Here is an 18,331-nt window from a genome sequence, read left to right as displayed (position 1 = left end):
TAATGTTTTATGTTTCCTTAGAAATATCATAATCTTTTGAGACCTGTTAACATGACCATTATGTTCATGAACAACTGTAACTGGTGTGTGGCCAATCTATGTGCTGTTTGTTGTATTTCCTATAGTGTAAAACCTGTGTCATGGTGTGTTCTGTGAGTGTGCCTCCGACAGTATCATGTTGTGTTGTGCATGCCTTGCTTCTAATGTGAAAACGACTCAAGGGTGTTCACACTGACAGCGATTAGCTTTGAAAAAGCGTCAAAAGCGTCAAAGAAAAGTTTAAATTCATGCGTATCCATCTCCGGTAGATATTTCAGTCAAATGTCAGCAAAATTTAAGCGACGTTATTTTTATTGCAATCCAGGCTCATTGGAAAATCTTTTTTGTAAAATGTTTTCCTTCTCAAAAGTTTTATGAGATATTCAAAGTGAAATATCCAGTGAGTGACACTTAAAGCAGATTCATTTTTATCCAAAACAGATGAACGTGATTATTTCACATGGTTTGTTGTACATATCGTAAGTAATGCATTTGAAAAAAGGGAAAAAAGAACCACATACTGTACACCAACTCTATGCTTATAATGTAATCAAAAAACAAACAGGAGGTTGAAAAACACAATTGCTTTTATTAAAATTTGTGATAGGACTTGTACCTGAGTGCTCCTGCTGCACCAGGTGAGCTATCGAGCAATTTTTCTATGTCAGAAAAGCCATATGAAGCTGGTTATGTAAAACAAATGTCAGAATGTATTAGTTTACAATGTTAAAAGTGTTTTGAGGTCATAATATTACTGTATGTTATACAAGGAACCATATAAAATAAGTCTTTAAGACTGGCAAGAGCAAATTCAAAATCTTCAACACTTATATTGCTGGATCGGTCCGCTGCTTTAGACATGGTCAGCCACCAGATCCTTCTGTCAGCCCTATTGGCAAAGGGCATCTCAGGAACCAAACGCCAGTGGTTTGAGTCTTACCTCTCAGATAGGTCCTTCAAGGTATCTTGGAGAGCTGAGGTGTCCAAGTCACAACTTCTAACTACTGGAGTACCTCAGGGCTCTGTTCTTGGTCCGCTTCTCTTCTCTGTCTACATGGCATCACTAGATTCTGTCATTCAAAAACATAGCTTTTCATATCACTGCTATGCTGATGATACTCAACTCTACCTCTCATTCCATCCTGATGATTCGACGATAGCTGCTCACATTTCAGCTTGTCTGACAGACATTTCTTGCTGCATTAAGGACCATCAACTTCAACTAAACCTTGCCAAGACGGAACTGCTAGTTTCATTACAATTTTACCATTCAGTTCATCAACCATAACGCCTTCAAAAACAGCCAGAAACCTTGGAGTTGTGATTGATGATCAGCTGACTTTCTCAGACCACATTGCTAAAACAGTCCTGCAGATTTGCTTTATTCAACATCAGGAAGATCAGGCCTTTTCTTTCAGAACATGCTTCACAATTCTTTGTTTAATCTCTTGTTCTGTCCAGGTTGGACTATTGCAATACTCTCTTGGCAGGTCTTGCCAGTTCTATCAAACCTTTACAATTGATCCATAATGTGGCCGCAAGACTAATTGTCAATGAGCCAAAGAACGCATGTCACACCTCTCTTCATAAATTTGCATTGGCTACCAATAGCTGCTCGCATAAAATTCAAGGCATTAATGTTTGCTTACAAAATCACCACTGGCTCTGCACCTCTTTACCTAAACGCATTACTTCAGACTTAAGTGGCCTCTAGAAGTTTATTTTCTGCAAGTGAACAGCGCATCATTGTGCCATCCCAAAGAGGCACAAAATCACGGACTTTTACCTTAAATGTTCCCTCTTGGTGGAATGACCTCCCCAATTTAATCCGAGCAGATGAGTCCTTAGCCATCTTCAAGACATAGCTAAAAACACATCTCTTCCGTCTTTGTTTGACCCAAACAGTGTTCATATCAGCTGGAAACTGTAGTGAATTGTATGTGTAGGAAGGTTTTTGACATTTTACAAAAGTGTAGATAGAGGCGTGCATTTCCAGTGAGCCTGTGTTGTATCTCTGTGACCAAAAAAAAATTTTTTCTTTGCCTACATGCAGTGAATCATAATTCTATGGAAGCCCATTTCCATAACTAAATAAACAATAAAAAGTTAACTGTGACTTATTTCACTCAATCTGAACCAAACCAGTGCAGAAATGTTCTCTGGAATCTGATTAGCCACTTTTACCAATGCTAAAACTCTTGAATGGAATGAGATATGTTTACCATACTCTGAACACATATGAATGAGCTTAATCTTTGGTCAAATTACAACAATTGGGGAGTTTGACCACTTGGTGGTGCTATAATAGGAAAAAAAAAAACATGAAAATGTCTATAACTAAGAAATTTATCATGAAGTGTCATTGTCCAAGGTGGCACCAATATCTATGAGGGCATTGGTGTATCTTGAAAAACATGGCCGCCATCAGCCAATCAACTTTGACCAGCTATTAGAAGAGGTTAATGAAGGCCAGTCAGAATAAAACTTGATTTAGACTTGAAAACCTGTTTGACTCTTAACCCTTAAAGTCTGTGAGAAATTTGAAAGAAATCAGCCACTAGGTGGTGTTACAATGTTTTGCAGCTTATATATCATACAATGTTTCACACATACACACAATATCTGGATCATATTGTTCATTAAATATATAACATCTGCTGGCTCTAACAAAAAGTTATCAAAAGCTTTTTGATAGACCAAAGCGTTCTCAAATAACACAAATTAACTTGATAAGGAAACTCGCCTCAGCGCTTTGTCCTGTTCAGAACAAACTTGGAGTTTGCTATGACAACCAAGTCCTGAGGTTACCTGCACAGTTTTGGCACACTTCCACCTAGTGGCCAGGAGATGTAGGAAAAATAGTTTTTTCTGCAATTATTTTGCATATTGGCAACAAACTTTGTGTGCCACCTAATTAATCACACCACATCGATTTGTAAGCAGCGCCACCTAGTAGTCAAAATTGATAAACCATTTAATAATATTTCTGCTTTTTTCTTTGAGTAAAATCATCCAAAAATGTCTATTATTGCTCAAGGGTCCTAAAAAACTTGAACCCCACTAACTGCTGTTTGCAGCTATATTTTTTCTTGTGATTGCGAGTTTACTCAATCTCAAAATGTGTGCTTTTTTCTCAGAATTGTAAGATATAAACTTGCAATTTTGAGTTATAAACTTAGAATTGGGATATAAAATCACAATTGCAAGAAATTATTTTCTTACATATTCTGATAGTTCTGACTTTTTTTTTTTTTTTGCAATAGCATTTATACATCTCATAATTCTGACTTTGCGACTTGCAAATGTCAGTTTCTATTAAATAACTCTGAAAAAAAGTAAGAATTGTGAGCTAGAAAATTGTAATTACCTCTTTGTATTTATTCTTTTTTATTTAGTAATGGAAATTGGCATTAATAGCATTCTGAGTGTGTTTAGTTCATGAATTAATAATTCATTTTAATCAAAGCAAAATTTGTTATCAAAGCAGAATCTCAATCTACATATTATCTAGCTATGGCCCGTTGCATAACACACCAGTAACGGTTGGGCATCTGGTAGTAGTAATGTATAATGTGGCCAGAAGCGCAGTTATATTCACTTGCCAACATCCCGTGATAAAATATCAGTGTGAGCAGCCCTTTGTGAACCTCATATCATCAGCATGTGCAGAGTGATGGTGAATTGATGTACTGTGCATATTTTGTGTGAAGTGATGTGTGAATGTGTAATGCGTTTGAGGAAACACCTCAAAATAATCCAGAGATCAAAGCAATCAGTTCTGGCTGATACCTGCTATAAGTCTGGTGGTTGCATTTGTTGCCCTGTAGATTTCTGCTGTTGCTAGTTTCTGTATAACAGTGGTTCTCAAACTGTGGTTCATGCATAGTGTTACACAAACCTCTTTTCCTACTGCAGGGATGATGCACTGTATATTTGTAGGCCAAAACCTGTTAACACATTAGCATTTAAGCACTTCCGTGTTCTATTGTCCTAAATTCAATGGGTTTTAAATGTGTTGTTTTTTTTTTTTTTTGGTTAATGCCTAAAGTACAGTTTGTGGTTTTAATTGAGGGAACCAGGGTGATGCTAACTTCCAGCTTGCCCTACAAAAATACGTCATCACTGCAGCTCTCCATTTTCCTTTATCTTCATTGAAGACCATTTCAAAAGAAGTATACATAATAAACAAATGTTTTAATGACTTTTTTGGGTCTGTTCCTTTCTGTAAAAAGTTTTTTTTTTACCAGTTTCAACTTAAAAATTTAAGTTTAGCAGCTGCCTTAAGATTGTAAGTTAAATCAACTTAAGCCATTCAAACTTACAAGTTATATCAACTCATTTCTATTGTAATAAGTTAAAATGACTTGTAGTTTTTAAGCTGATCCAACTTAAAAAACTTAAGGCAGCTGCTAAACTTAGGTTTTTAAGTTGAATCTGGAGAAAACTTTTTACAGTGTACTTTTACAACATTTATACAGCTTTTGTCTGTTTCAGAACAGTCCCAGATCATTGTATGGAAAAGAGCAGCATGAACGGTCTTGAAAAATATCTTCTTTTGCACTCTATGAAAGAAAGAAAGATATATGGGTTTTGAAAAACAAAAGGTTAAGTAAACAATGACAATTTGCATTTTTGAGTAAATTCTATTAGATTTTTTTTATGTTCCTAATATGTAGCCTACATTATTACATTGACAGTGTGGGATGTTGAACAGTGAGGTGGTGACTAGGTGATACTTGGAAGGAGTGATTTGATCAGACGTGATAATTGGCCTGAAAAGTTTGAGAACTGCTGTATACAATCCTTTCTATTTTTAACTGCGATAATGTGGAATGTACTAATAAATATATCTCATGATGAGGCATTGAAGTGTCTCATTCAGCTCATGTAAAGAGCCTCTGGATTGACATCATCATGCCCAACCACGAAGATGATGATGTTGAACATCTGTGCGTGATGAGAATCATTCATGAGATGTGTAGAAAAGATTGTCAAGCAAATGTTTTAAACTGTAATATGATGTGTTTTTCAAAAAAGGAGGAACTACGGCCCCAGTTTGAAGCCAAATACTCCCGGAAGGAGAGAGTAAACCCTATCTCAGGGAGACCAGAGCCCTTCCAGCCCTTCACAGACAAATTCAGCCGACTCATGGTGTCTGTTTCAGGAATCTTCTTCATGGTAGGACTTCAAAATACCCCTTAAGAAACAACAAACAGATCAGAATTATAAGCACCTGTCATGAAAGTCGGGAGAATTGTGTGTGGAAATAAAAGATGCATTTAGTCGTTTAGAGAGCTTTATTGATTATGACAGAAATTTGTGAGATCCCTATGAACTAAGATTAGTGACCTTGTCCGACAGCTTATTAGACTTCTCGGCCTGGGTCCGACCCGAGCCCGTCTTTTGTTCCCCCTTCTCCCAAAACAACTTATAGACTACTACTGTTTCAGCTATTAAAATCGTTCAGTTTTGTATGTAATGGCAAAGTGATTATATTTAGTTCGAGTTAATTTTGTTCATTAAATACATTTTTGTTTTTTTAATGAACAGCACCCAGCGGAAAACTGATAGCCTGTTTGATCAATTTGCCTTCTCAAATCATCACGACTTGCCTGAGTCTAAGTATAAAACAATGTTAGTTTTAACGTTAAACCTAGATAAATGTGCCCAATTAAGCACTTATTTAAAAGTTTGTGCAGAGAGTAAAAGCTAAAGTAGCTTTGCAGGACATGCGCGATGACTTGCATTGTTTTTAGTGGAAGCAATTCAAAATTGTCCGTCCTTTTTGCTCACAAAGGTAAGTAATCCATCATTCTGAACTGTAAAGGGTGTACTTTTATTTGTGTGCACTCAAAGAAATGTTACAAACGGTGCTTTTATCAAATAAAGAAAACAAACACGATGCGCTTTCTTCCATCTCGTCCTTGAACAGGAGCACTTCACAAAAATTAACCGAAACTCACTGAATGCCTTACAGACATGATATCTTTTTTTCTTTTTCTTTTTTTTTCTTAAGAGTCAAATGTTGCCCATGGTTATTACTATACTAAATACAGTACGTGTGTCACGTTACAGCCAAGGAGGTCTGGGTCCAGATGCAGGTAAGTATTTTATTAACAGAAAATAAACAAAACAAAAGGCCAACACGGCACAAACGTAACAAACTGAAACACTAAATAAACTAAACAGGGAACATGATCTTGAGCCAGGAATTCAGGAACGCAGAGTGAACAGACAAAACAGGAGACATAAGACAATGCAGACCTGAAAACGGAATGAAGTGTGAGTGTTCTTATACAGAGTCCAGATTGTGAACAGCTGTGTGTGAATCAGTGGTAATGACAAAACAGACGTGATGAATCAGAGTGCAGTGCAAACAGCGACCTCAGGTGGCTGAGGGAAAACCCACAGCCCCGATCATGACAGTACCCCCTCTCTAGGGAACGGCTACCAGACGTTCCCAAAACAAAATTTCTGGAGGGAGGAGGAACGGTGGAAGGTGCATAAGGGGGAGGGATGGCGGGCCAGGCCCGTGCAGCGGAGGGACGTGAGCGGACACCGCCGCCAGAGGAACGTGAGCTGGCCTCGCCGCCAGAGGAACTTCAGCGGTCACCGCCGCGTCCGGAGCAGAGAGAGCGGTCACCGCCGCGTCCGGAGCAGAGAGAGCGGTCACCGCCGCGTCCGGAGCAGAGAGAGCGGTCACCGCCGCGTCCGGAGCAGAGAGAGCGGTCACCGCCGCGTCCGGAGCAGAGAGAGCGGTCACCGGCGCGTCCGTAGCAGAGAGAGCGGTCACCGCCGCGTCCGGAGCAGAGAGAGCGGTCACCACCGCGTCCGGAGCAGAGAGAGCGGTCACCGCCGCGTCAGGAGCAGAGAGAGCGGTCACCGGCGCGTCCGTAGCAGAGAGCGCGGTCACCGCCGCGTCCGGAACAGATAGCGCGGTCACCGCCGCGTCCGGAACAGATAGCGCGGTCACCGCCGCGTCCGACACAGAGAGAGCGGTCGACGCCGCGTCCGGCACAGAGAGAGCGGTCACCGCCGCGTCCGGCGCAGAGAGAGCGGTCACCGCCGCGTCCGGAGCAGAGAGAGCGGTCACCGCCGCGTCCGGAGCAGAGAGAGCGGTCACCGCCGCGTCCGGAACAGAGAGAGCGGTCAACGCCGCGTCCGGAGCAGAGAGAGCGGTCACCGCCGCGTCCGGAGCAGAGAGAGCGGTCACCGCCGCGTCAGGAGCAGAGAGAGCGGTCACCGGCGCGTCCGTAGCAGAGAGCGCGGTCACCGCCGCGTCCGGAACAGATAGCGCGGTCACCGCCGCGTCCGGAACAGATAGCGCGGTCACCGCCGCGTCCGACACAGAGAGAGCGGTCGACGCCGCGTCCGGCACAGAGAGAGCGGTCACCGCCGCGTCCGGCGCAGAGAGAGCGGTCACCGCCGCGTCCGGAGCAGAGAGAGCGGTCACCGCCGCGTCCGGAGCAGAGAGAGCGGTCACCGCCGCGTCCGGAACAGAGAGAGCGGTCAACGCCGCGTCCGGAGCAGAGAGAGCGGTCACCGCCGCGTCCGGAGCAGAGAGAGCGGTCACCGCCGCGTCCGGCACAGAGAGAGCGGTCACCGCCGCGTCCGGCACAGAGAGAGCGGTCACCGCCGCGTCCGGCACAGAGAGAGCGGTCGCCCTCTCCCGAAAAAACGCCTCCGCCCTGGCCCTATAGTAGGGGCGCTTCCGCTCCGCCTCAGCGTTAATGGCCTCCATCGCCGCCAAACAGGCGTAGATGGTCTCAAAGCGGGTGGCCGACGCTGCCTCCGCCTCCTCAGAAAAAAAATTACTCCCCGCTGGACCCATCAGTGAGGTCTGCATTCTGTCACGTTACAGCCAAGGAGGTCTGGGTCCAGATGCAGGTAAGTATTTTATTAACAGAAAATAAACAAAACAAAAGGCCAACACGGCACAAACGTAACAAACTGAAACACTAAATAAACTAAACAGGGAACATGATCTTGAGCCAGGAATTCAGGAACGCAGAGTGAACAGACAAAACAGGAGACATAAGACAATGCAGACCTGAAAACGGAATGAAGTGTGAGTGTTCTTATACAGAGTCCAGATTGTGAACAGCTGTGTGTGAATCAGTGGTAATGACAAAACAGACGTGATGAATCAGAGTGCAGTGCAAACAGCGACCTCAGGTGGCTGAGGGAAAACCCACAGCCCCGATCATGACAACGTGTGTAGTGTAAAACTGAGTGTTAATCAATTATTTTTAGTAATTGTGCAGACAAAGGAATGGAAAATATTTAGAAAACAGTACTAATTTAATGCAATGCTCTCAGCAGCCTATGAGATAATTATTACTGTGTAATAACAGTGTAATTACACAAAAAGCCAACTCATGTACACCAAATCTGTGTGCATACCATGAAAAGGTTGGAAAGATCTTTAACAATGATCATTTTAAATAAATAATGAACATATAACACTCTATGGTACGCATTATGTTTTAACCATGAACTATTTTAAATTTGTATTACATGATATAGCTTCAAATTATACAAATCAAAAAAAAAAAAAGAAAAAAAAATGAAAAAAAAAAAAAGATTTTGGGGGGCTATTTCGGAAAACATTGCCATATGGTAACAGTGTACCACAATGGAAAATTGCCAAACATTTGTTTTTGAAATTATGATTTTCTTTTCAATTCAAATGCAAATTTCTTTTAGAAATTGATGCATCCAATCTTAAATTCCATTAAAATCACACACGCATGCAGACACATATGCACAAACACACTTATTGTTACAGTCACTGCAGGCTAACTGTGTGTTCACAACGCCGCCTACATGTTTGCTAACGAAATAAACCAATTAAAAGCCATTTGTGTGGTGTGGCTTTTGTGTTCATGGTTAAGTGCTAACTTAAAAACAGGGACATGTCGTAGATTATGGGGAAACCCGCCACAGCAATAATTAACTTGTCCTCTATTTTCCTTGGGAACTAATGTGGCCGGAACCAAAGTTTACAGGACTGCGTTCTTGGAAACCTCTCAGCGGTGAACTTCTACTTTCCGATTGGTTGCCGCCGAGCCGCATCATAGCTCATTACCATAAAGTTCGGGCCTCTTTGACGCTCTCGCCGCCGGCGGTGTGAACACACAGTAACTCATCTTCATTGACATCACATGGGAGAGCCAACTCTGCACTCTGCCATATTGCACTTTCTGTGAAATATTCCTGTGTCCATTTATTGCAAAGAATAAGTAATTTTCTTTGTATATAAAAACAACTATACTACAATAAACTGCAATCAAATTATTGATGTTACTATCTGTAAAAAATCCAAATGGGAAATACATTACTTCAATTCCACTGTGGTACAGCATTGCCATATGGCAACATAACCTATTTTTCTGTAGTGGTACAGTGTTGCCATATGGCAAAATTGATATTTTCTCATTTACAGTAAAACTATGTTAGATAATGTTGATTTGTGAATAAAAATATGTAATTTACTAACCAAAAAAAAAAATCCCCCTTGAGAAGAAATGTTCAGAAATGAGTTTAACTGAGCCATTTCTGGAGCTCATCAACAGGTGTCCTCCATGTGAGGGTGACGGTATAGGGAAAGTGTTTTGGAGGAACATTTAAATGTCATATGACTTAAAAAACAGCATATCATTGACTACCTTATGCTGGGCCTTTTAATTACCATCTTCCAATATGTTGTATTTTTTCAGAATAACAAGGCAATCAGTAGAAATTAATTGTTGCCATATGGCAACTCTGTACCATAGAGGGTTAAACTCGATTTTTGAGCACAGCTGACAAAAAAAATAAACTCATAAGATGCATTTGTACATGGTATGATGCATGGGCTACATATTTTATTTTGGTGTTTTGTCGACAAAGACAAAAGAGTGCAGATGTTACAACTGAATGTCATGAAAATCATTACTATCCATCATTGTCATTAGTTCTGAACACTATTTGTAAGAGAATATTTCAAATTAAACAAATGTAATTTTTAATTCGATTTCATAGTTGATCACAAGGCTGCGTTAACATAAATAACTGTCTCCCTCTGGTGGCCCTGAATTAAAAGGCAATGTATATCAAAAGTATACCTTAACTTTGTAAAGGGAAACTTCTGCAAGATTCTGAAATATATACATCCTTTTATAATATACCAGTTTGACACCTTGTTCACCTCTCATCATGTTTCTTCCAGATCTCTCTGGTCCTGACGGCCGTGTTTGCCGTGGTGGTGTTCCGGCTCATTGCCATGGAGAAGTTTGCTTCCTTCCAGTGGGAGTTTGTGAAGAAGAACTGGCAATTCGCCACCTCAGGCACTGGAGTCTGCATCAACTTTATGATCATCATGTCTCTGAATGTGGTTAGTGTCTTTTCTCTACTCCCAAAGGCCTCTTCTTCCCACCGGCAGAGACACAATAAAGGCCCCCTGAACAAAACTTGTCCAACTTTTTGCACTAAAGTTTCACACAAAAGAGAAATGGGTTTTTGGTGGGCTTTGCCACAAGAAATTAAATGAAATCAAAACTCGCTTTGAAGCAATAAAACCATTATTTCGAATTAAATTAAAAAGAAAAAAACTTGAATGCAAAATAAAACTTAAATAATTAATCAAATAAAGTATGTCATGGAATATGTTATAATAATTTACTAAAATACATTCTTACTTAGTCAGCATAATCTATGTGCTGTTAATAAATGAGGTCCAATGTGTTTTTAGCAGCTTGACTGTTTTCACAGCACTGGCCAATCAAAAAAATTAATTACTTTTTTATTTTTTTATACTTTTCTCATTTAATAGCATCTCAGATGTTGCTCTGATTATTCTGAAATGCCAGCGGCTCTAAATGAAATCATCAAAATGATTGACTACTATTACATGCTGTCGCTCCCAAACATAAAACAAGGCGATTGCAAGCAAACATAAACTTTATTACAGCATTTTGTCACATCCTCAAAACACCAAGTCATTTATTCATTTTAATAAAAAAGTGTCTTCTCAAGCAGTTACAACTTAATTTCCATTTCTATGTGGCACCAGTGTGATATTTTTATTTTTCTGAAGACACTGGATGGAATTTTTTTTTATAACATTGCAACTTAATTAGAAATATTGCTACTTAAAATTAACTTTGAAAAGTTTGGGGTGGGTAAGTTTTTTTTTTTTTTGTTTGTTTGTTTTATTTTTTTGAAAGAAAATGATCATTAAGGTAGCATTTATTTGGCCAAAAATACAGTTAAGATGGTAGTATTGGGAAATGTTATTGTAAATAAACAGTTTATATATATATATATATATATATATATATATATATATATATAATGAGAATAAAAATGTGAATATATGTTAAAATGTAATTTATTGCAGAATTTTCAGCAATCTTCAGAGCACATGGTCCTTCAGAAATCATTCTAATATGCTGATTTGCTGCTCAAGAAACATTTCTGATTTGTAAGGATGTTTTGATAAACAGAAAGTTCAAAAGGACAGCTTTTCTAAAATAGAAAATAAAAACATGTTATACATTATACATTTACTGTCTGTCTTGATAAATACTTATTAAATAAAATTGTTGATTTCTTTTAAAAAATAATTTCAAATTTTGAGCATTAGTACACTGTATAATGTAATAAGTTGATTTTACTTAGAAAAAGTGAGGAAACCAATCGCACTAAAAATACTAAGTAAAGTGAAATAGGAATAGTATGTTGTACTGACAAATGTTTAGTTAGTAGTAGTTTACTTACACAAGAGATCTAGTAACTAAAAAAGGGCTGAAGGGGCTACTTGATTCTTTACTTTACACTGTTAAAAACAAATACAATTTGTTAAATCAACTTAAAATAATTTGTTACCCTGCTGCCCTAAAATTGTAAGTTCAGTCAACTTAAATAGGTTTAGTCAACTTGAAATGTTTAGTTGTACTAAGTGACAACTAAGATATTTGAGTTGACTTAACAAAAAATGTAGTTTGTTAAACTAAACTTACTTAAAATTTTAAGTTGAATCAACTCAAATATCTAAGTCGTCACATTTCAAGTTGACTAAACTTTTTTGAGTTGACTGAACTTAAAATTTTAAGGCAGCCAGGTAACAAATTATTTTAAGTTGACTCAACAAATTTCAACCAAATTTGCCAATTTTATTTGCTAAAATGGTTATTTTTACAATTAATTAAAATAAAATAAACTGAATTGTTAGCATTGTTGTGATTTGTGTGCTGAATGTTAAAGTCTGTGTGTGACTCGAGCATATTACTGCAAACATTAAAGGACTGTATCAACCCAATTAAAAGATTCCCAAGGTGTTTATAAGGAACAATAGTAATAGGATAGTAAAGGATCATTAGTAAACATGTAAAATACAGAATTAAATCATTATATATAATGATTTAATTCAAAGATAAATTGCTTTCTAAAAGCAGTCTACTTATTATTTTGTTGCCCTTAACATCAAATAACTCTGATTTCACGATGCATCAATATAAAGTAAATTATAATAAATTAACAAAGTTCCAAGTGCCCAACCAAAGGGAACACTAATCACTATAATGGTAAATTTATTTATTTATTTATTTTAAATCAACCTCATTTTATGAAGTCAGCTTATGTGATGTTCTCTCAAATATTTCAGTTGTATTGAAAGTTCAAGATGACTTTGGGAAACTAGTGAAAGAAAGATAACTGCAGACATGGAGGGAATGAGTGAAAAGACTATGAAGAATTGCCCCTCCTCAAAAACGTTTCTTTTCTTCTTCTTCTGTTGTAATTTTGCACATTAGCAACATATTAGTGCACTGCTGCCTCTCACTGGTTTATTAATGTTGTTGGTATCTTTGTGGCTACTTGAATATTTTAAGTAAGCATTACTCGAAGCAGTAAGGAAATTGTTTTACTTGCCTTGAAAGTAGCTGTAACTTAATAAAACCTAGTAAGTATAGCAACTAAGTAAAGATATCTATATCTAAGTAAGGTAAACTATTGGATTTTACAGTGTTATAGCTACAGTCAAGCCCGAAATTATTCATAACCCTGGCAAATTCTGACTTAAAGTTACTTTTATTCAACCAGCAAGTTTTTTTGGCCGGAAATGACACAGGCTTCTCCCAAAAGATAAGACGATTTACAAGAGGCATCATTGTGGAAAAAAAAAATATTTCTCAGCTTTTATTTACATTTGAACAAACAGTGTCATGTCCAAAATGATTCATACCCTTCTCAGTAATCAATAGAAAAGCCTTCATTGGCTATTACAGCAATCAAACACTTCCTATAATTGCTGACCAGCTTTTTGCATGTTTCCACTGGTATTTTTGCCCATTCATCTTTAGTGATGAGCTCCAACTCTTTCAGGTTGAAGGGTCTCCTTGCCATCACCCTGATCTTTAGCTCCTCCACAGATTCTCAATTGGATTTAAGTCAGGACTCTGGCTGGGCCACTGCAAAACATTAATGCTTTGTCTTCTAACCATTTCTTCACCACTTTTGCTGTGTGTTTTGGGTCGTTGACTGATGTTGTTGTTGAGAATTTTTGATGTATTGCTCCTTTTTCATGGTGCCGTTTACTGTGATTAGGTTCCCTGGTCCACCGGCTGAAAAACACCCCCAAAACATTAGGTTCCCACCACCATGTTTGACAGTGGGGATGGTGTTCTTAGGGTTGAAGGCTTCTCCTTTTTTACGCCAAATGAAGGCTACATCATTGTGGCCAAACAATTCAATTTTTGTTTCATCTGACCATAAAACAGCAGACCAGAAGTCTTCTTCTTTGTCCAGATGAGCATTTGCAAAGGCCAAGCAGGCTTTTGTGTGCCTTATCTGGAGAAGTGGTGTCCTCCTTGGTCTGCGTCCATGGAACCCAGCGGTGTTCAGTGTCCGTTGAACTGTCTGTCTTGAGATGTTGCCACCAGCAGAGCCCAGATTCATCAGGATGGCCTTGGTGCTTATCCTTGGATTCTTTTTTACCTCTCTCACTATCCTCCTGGCCAGCACAGGTCTCACTTTTGGCTTCTGACCACGTCCTCTGAGATTTTTCACAGTGCGGAACATCTTGTATTTTTATTAATACTTTGCACTGTAGCCACTGGAACTTCAACCCATTTAGATATGGTCTCATAGCCCTTTCCTGACTTGTGAGCAGCCACAATGCGCAGCCGCAGGTCCTCAGTGAGCTCCTTTGTCTTAGCCATGACTGTCCACAAACCAACAGCAGAGAGCTTCTGTTTTTCACCTGTTGAGTTTATTAAAACAGCTGTTCCCAATGAATCAGGGTAATTAGGATGCTTTAGAACAGCTTGGACTATTTGGAATGGTAAAGAACTTTGGATTTTCCCATAGACTGACAGTTTGCAAAGGGTACGAATAATTTTGGACATGACACTTTTTGTTCAAATGTAAATAAAAGTTGAGAAATATTTTTTTTTTTGTCTTATTATCTTTTGGGAGAAGCCTGTGTCATTTCCGGTCAAAAAAAACCTTGCTGGTTGAATAAAAGTAACTTTACGTCAGAATTTGCCTGGGGTATGAATAACTTTGGGCTCAACTGTGTATGTTATTTACTATCATCCTTTTGATTAGCATGTATTTATTATTTTGGCATATTATGTAAATCTGTCAATATTTTCAGCTTTGTCTGTAATGATACTAAGTCAATTTTCTTTTACCCTCCAGGTCTATGAGAAAGTGGCCTACCTACTTACAAACCTGGGTGAGTATTGATTCAGTCAAGGTTACTATTGATTGAGGGTGAAATTCTTGCAGTCTTCATGCTGTGAGAAACTTTCCTCATGTCTGTAACACGATTCCCTAATGATTTTAGCATGGCTAAAATACCGTTCACTTTGTGATGTAGAACACCCACGGACAGAGTCAGAATGGGAAAACAGCTTTGCCCTCAAGATGTTCCTCTTCCAGTTTGTCAATCTCAACAGCTCCACCTTCTACATAGCTTTCTTTTTAGGAAGGTAAACAACTCTTGACCCAGTTGATGTATTATTCGGCACTTGGTTTACTTGTTTTTGCTACTTTCATTCACCCAGTTTACAGATCTGTTTACCATCAACTCACAGAAGAACTTCATGGAACACAAATGCCTCCCCCATAATAGCATGGCTAATTGAATTTCAAAGCTAATTTCATGTGTGTTATTGTGATGTGTGTGTATTCTTCAGGTTTGCTGGCAGGCCGGGTGACTATAATAAGCTGTTTAACCGGTGGAGAATGGAGGAGGTGGGTGAGATGAGGCGGTAATGAGTTTTCTCACACTTGGTTATTATTGCCCTTCGGCACGATCAACAATCCCCTTTCAAATATCTGCCTCAGTTATGCAACTGCTATGAGATTTCAATAAAAACTGTCATTATTCAGTGCAGACTCTCTCATAATTGCCCCAACATAACAACTGTGGTTGCTCATAATGCTAGGGCACTGTTTTAGATCTAGTCTGTTTATAACGTAATATAATCAAAACAGCCCTTGTGAAAGAGAAATGTGGTTAATTGTATTGAATTTCAAAACTTAGAAATTATAATCTTAAAAAAAAAAACTGATGAAATAAAAAGCCGCTTTTAAATGTAATTAAGGAACAAGTACACTTTCATGGCTTACTTTTAAAAAGTGCACTTGTCAAATTCAAAAGTTTTAATTTACATTTTAAATCACTGCTTTAATCATTTTATTCTGCTTTGAAGTACATTTATTTTGATGTGTGTAATGTACTTGACGGAATGTTCAAATGAGCCAACACTATTCAAACTCTAACTGTCAAAATTCAAATTTGAAATCATAGAATCCCTTGAGACTAAATCAAGCTTTCTTTCTATGTACTGCTTCTAATACATTCAAACTTCCATTCTAATATTTCTAATCTATCTAGCCAAGCCTAGCAACTAAAATCACGCTAGTAACTTGCTAATCATGCTAGTAACATGTCAGTCATGCTAATGTCATGCTAGTAACTTGCTAATCATGCTAGAAACATGTTAATAACTTGTCAGTAATGCTAATGGCATGTAAATAATGTGCTAAGCATGCTAGAAACATGTTAGAAACGTGCTAACAACTTGCTAATAATGCTAGAAACATGCTAATGACATGCTAGTGACCTGCTAATCATGCTAGAAACTTGCTAATGATATGCTAGTAACGTGTTAATCAAGCTAGAAACATACTAAGCATGTTAGAAAAATGTTAGTAGCTTGCTAATTATGCTAGAAACATACTAGTAACTTGTCAGTCATGCTAATGACATGAAAATAATGTGCTAATCATGCTAGAAACATGTTAGAAACTTGGTAATCATGCTAAAAACATGCTAGCAACTTGTTAATCATGCTGGAAACACACTAGCAACTTACTAATAATGCTAGAAACATGTTAGAAACGTGCTAGCAGCTTACTAATCATGCTAGAATGCTAACAACTTGTTTTATTATTAATTATGTTAGAAACATGCTAATAACATGCTAATAACTTGTTAATCATGCTAGAACATGCTAGCAACTTGCTAATGACATGCTAATAATGCAAGTAACATGTTAATTATGCTAGAAACTTGTTAGAAACATGCTAACAACTTGCTAATCATGCTAGAAACTTGCTAATGACATACTAGTATCTTTATAATCATGCTAGAAACATGCTAAACATGCTAGAAAAATGTTAGAATCATGCTAACTACATTTAATCATGCTAGCAATCCTTTAATCTCTCTATATAAAGTTCAAAACTTTAAGCCTTTACAGCTGCTTTAAACTTTCAAGCTAGGCTTTCTCATGCCAACCTAAAGTTTGTCTTGACAAACTTTTTTTATCTAGTTTTAACTGCTGTGTGTTCTTCAATATTACATTTAAAAGTTAAAATATTTTAAATGTGCTAAACTTCAATATTATAAATGTGTAATTATTATAAATATACTTAAATGACATTTTAAGTATATTTTAGATTACCGTGAATGCTTGTCAGTATTGGCAGAACACATTTTGAAGTAATTATGAAATTACATATAAAGATATACTAGTTGCACTTTATTTCACAGTATGTGCACCTATATGTACTTACCTAAAAAAGTACAGGTAATTTAAGATACCTACATGGGTTCAATTTTAGGTTCTGGGTTAATACCTAGTTATTACCTGTAGTTATTGTGCATTAGTTACTATAATAAGTACATAGTATGTACATGTGGGAAAGGACTGTAAATAAAGTGCTACCAATATACACTATATTGCCAAAAGTATCGGGACAGTATCTATTGAACAGGTTTAACTACTTCAGTAATTTCCATGAGTACAAATCTTAATGTTTAAGCATATAATGATATTCTAGGGAAATGTGTGCTTCTAATTTTATAGCAACAGTTTGGACACAACCCTTTCTATTCTAACATGACAATGCCTTTGTGTATAAAGCAAGGTTCAAATAGAAATGATTGATTCAGTCAGTGTGGAAGAACTTGACTTGTCTGCATAAAGCCAAGTCCTTATCTCAGTTGAACACCTCTGGAGTGACTTTAAATGCAGACCTTGAGCAAAAAACTCATCACCAAACACCAATGACTTGTACATATGGAAACACATTTTAGACACTTCCAAAACTGGTGCAGCAGAGATGGAAATGCAATTTTTAAATACTTAAATTATGTTTATGTTTATATTTTATTATCTTTGTTGCCACAGTTTTGGAAGTGCCTTTTTCTGTTCTAAAGAAGGGGGTGTCCCAATACCTTTGTCCATAGTGTATGTACAAGTCATTGGTGTTTGGTGATGAGTTTTTGGCTCAAGGTCTGCATTTAAAGTCACACCAGAGGTGTCCAGCTGAGATAAGGTCTTGGCTTTATGCAGATCAGTCAAGACACTGACTGAATCAATAATTTTTCTATGAACCTTGCCTTATGTACAGAGGCATTGTCATGTTAGAATAGAAAAGTTAGAATAATTGTGTCCAAACTGTTGCTATAAAATTAGAGGCACACAATTCCCTAGAACAGGGCTATTCAATTGGCGGCCCGCGGGCCTAATGCGGCCCGCCAATCATCTTCGTCCGGCCCGAGGGAGCAGCAGGTGGCTTGAATGGTTTTTGCACTAATTAGTTTGTCCACTAGGCGGCGGGCCAGCCAAAAAAGAAAAGCAAGAGAGCCAAGAACAACAACAATCTACCGGAGATCGCAACATCATCAATAGACGGCAGATTTGACAAGCGCTTGTAGGGCTCCAGACTGCGACCAAATGGTCGCATTTTTTTTGCCGATGCGACTAAATTTTGTGAGCGGTCGCAATGGCGC

The 18,331-nt window shown here is 38.1% G+C and overlaps 1 protein-coding gene across 1 annotated transcript in view; it reads left to right on the top strand.

The window, feature by feature from the left end:
- The window catches only part of ano3 (anoctamin 3), a 125,510-nt gene that overhangs the window by 95,546 nt on the left and 11,633 nt on the right, over positions 1–18,331 (top strand). The window contains exons 15-19 of the mRNA XM_073831922.1: positions 5,077–5,217; positions 10,250–10,414; positions 14,722–14,758; positions 14,903–15,014; positions 15,222–15,279. Coding sequence (XP_073688023.1) covers positions 5,077–5,217; positions 10,250–10,414; positions 14,722–14,758; positions 14,903–15,014; positions 15,222–15,279 — 513 coding nt within the window. The remainder of the gene's footprint in view (positions 1–5,076; positions 5,218–10,249; positions 10,415–14,721; positions 14,759–14,902; positions 15,015–15,221; positions 15,280–18,331) is intronic.

The sequence above is a fragment of the Garra rufa genome, chromosome 25, assembly GCF_049309525.1.
Source record: "Garra rufa chromosome 25, GarRuf1.0, whole genome shotgun sequence".
NCBI classification, from domain to species: Eukaryota; Metazoa; Chordata; class Actinopteri; order Cypriniformes; family Cyprinidae; genus Garra; species Garra rufa.
The sequence above is the reverse complement of the archived record's forward strand: the minus strand, read 5'-3'. Positions and strand labels throughout refer to the sequence as shown.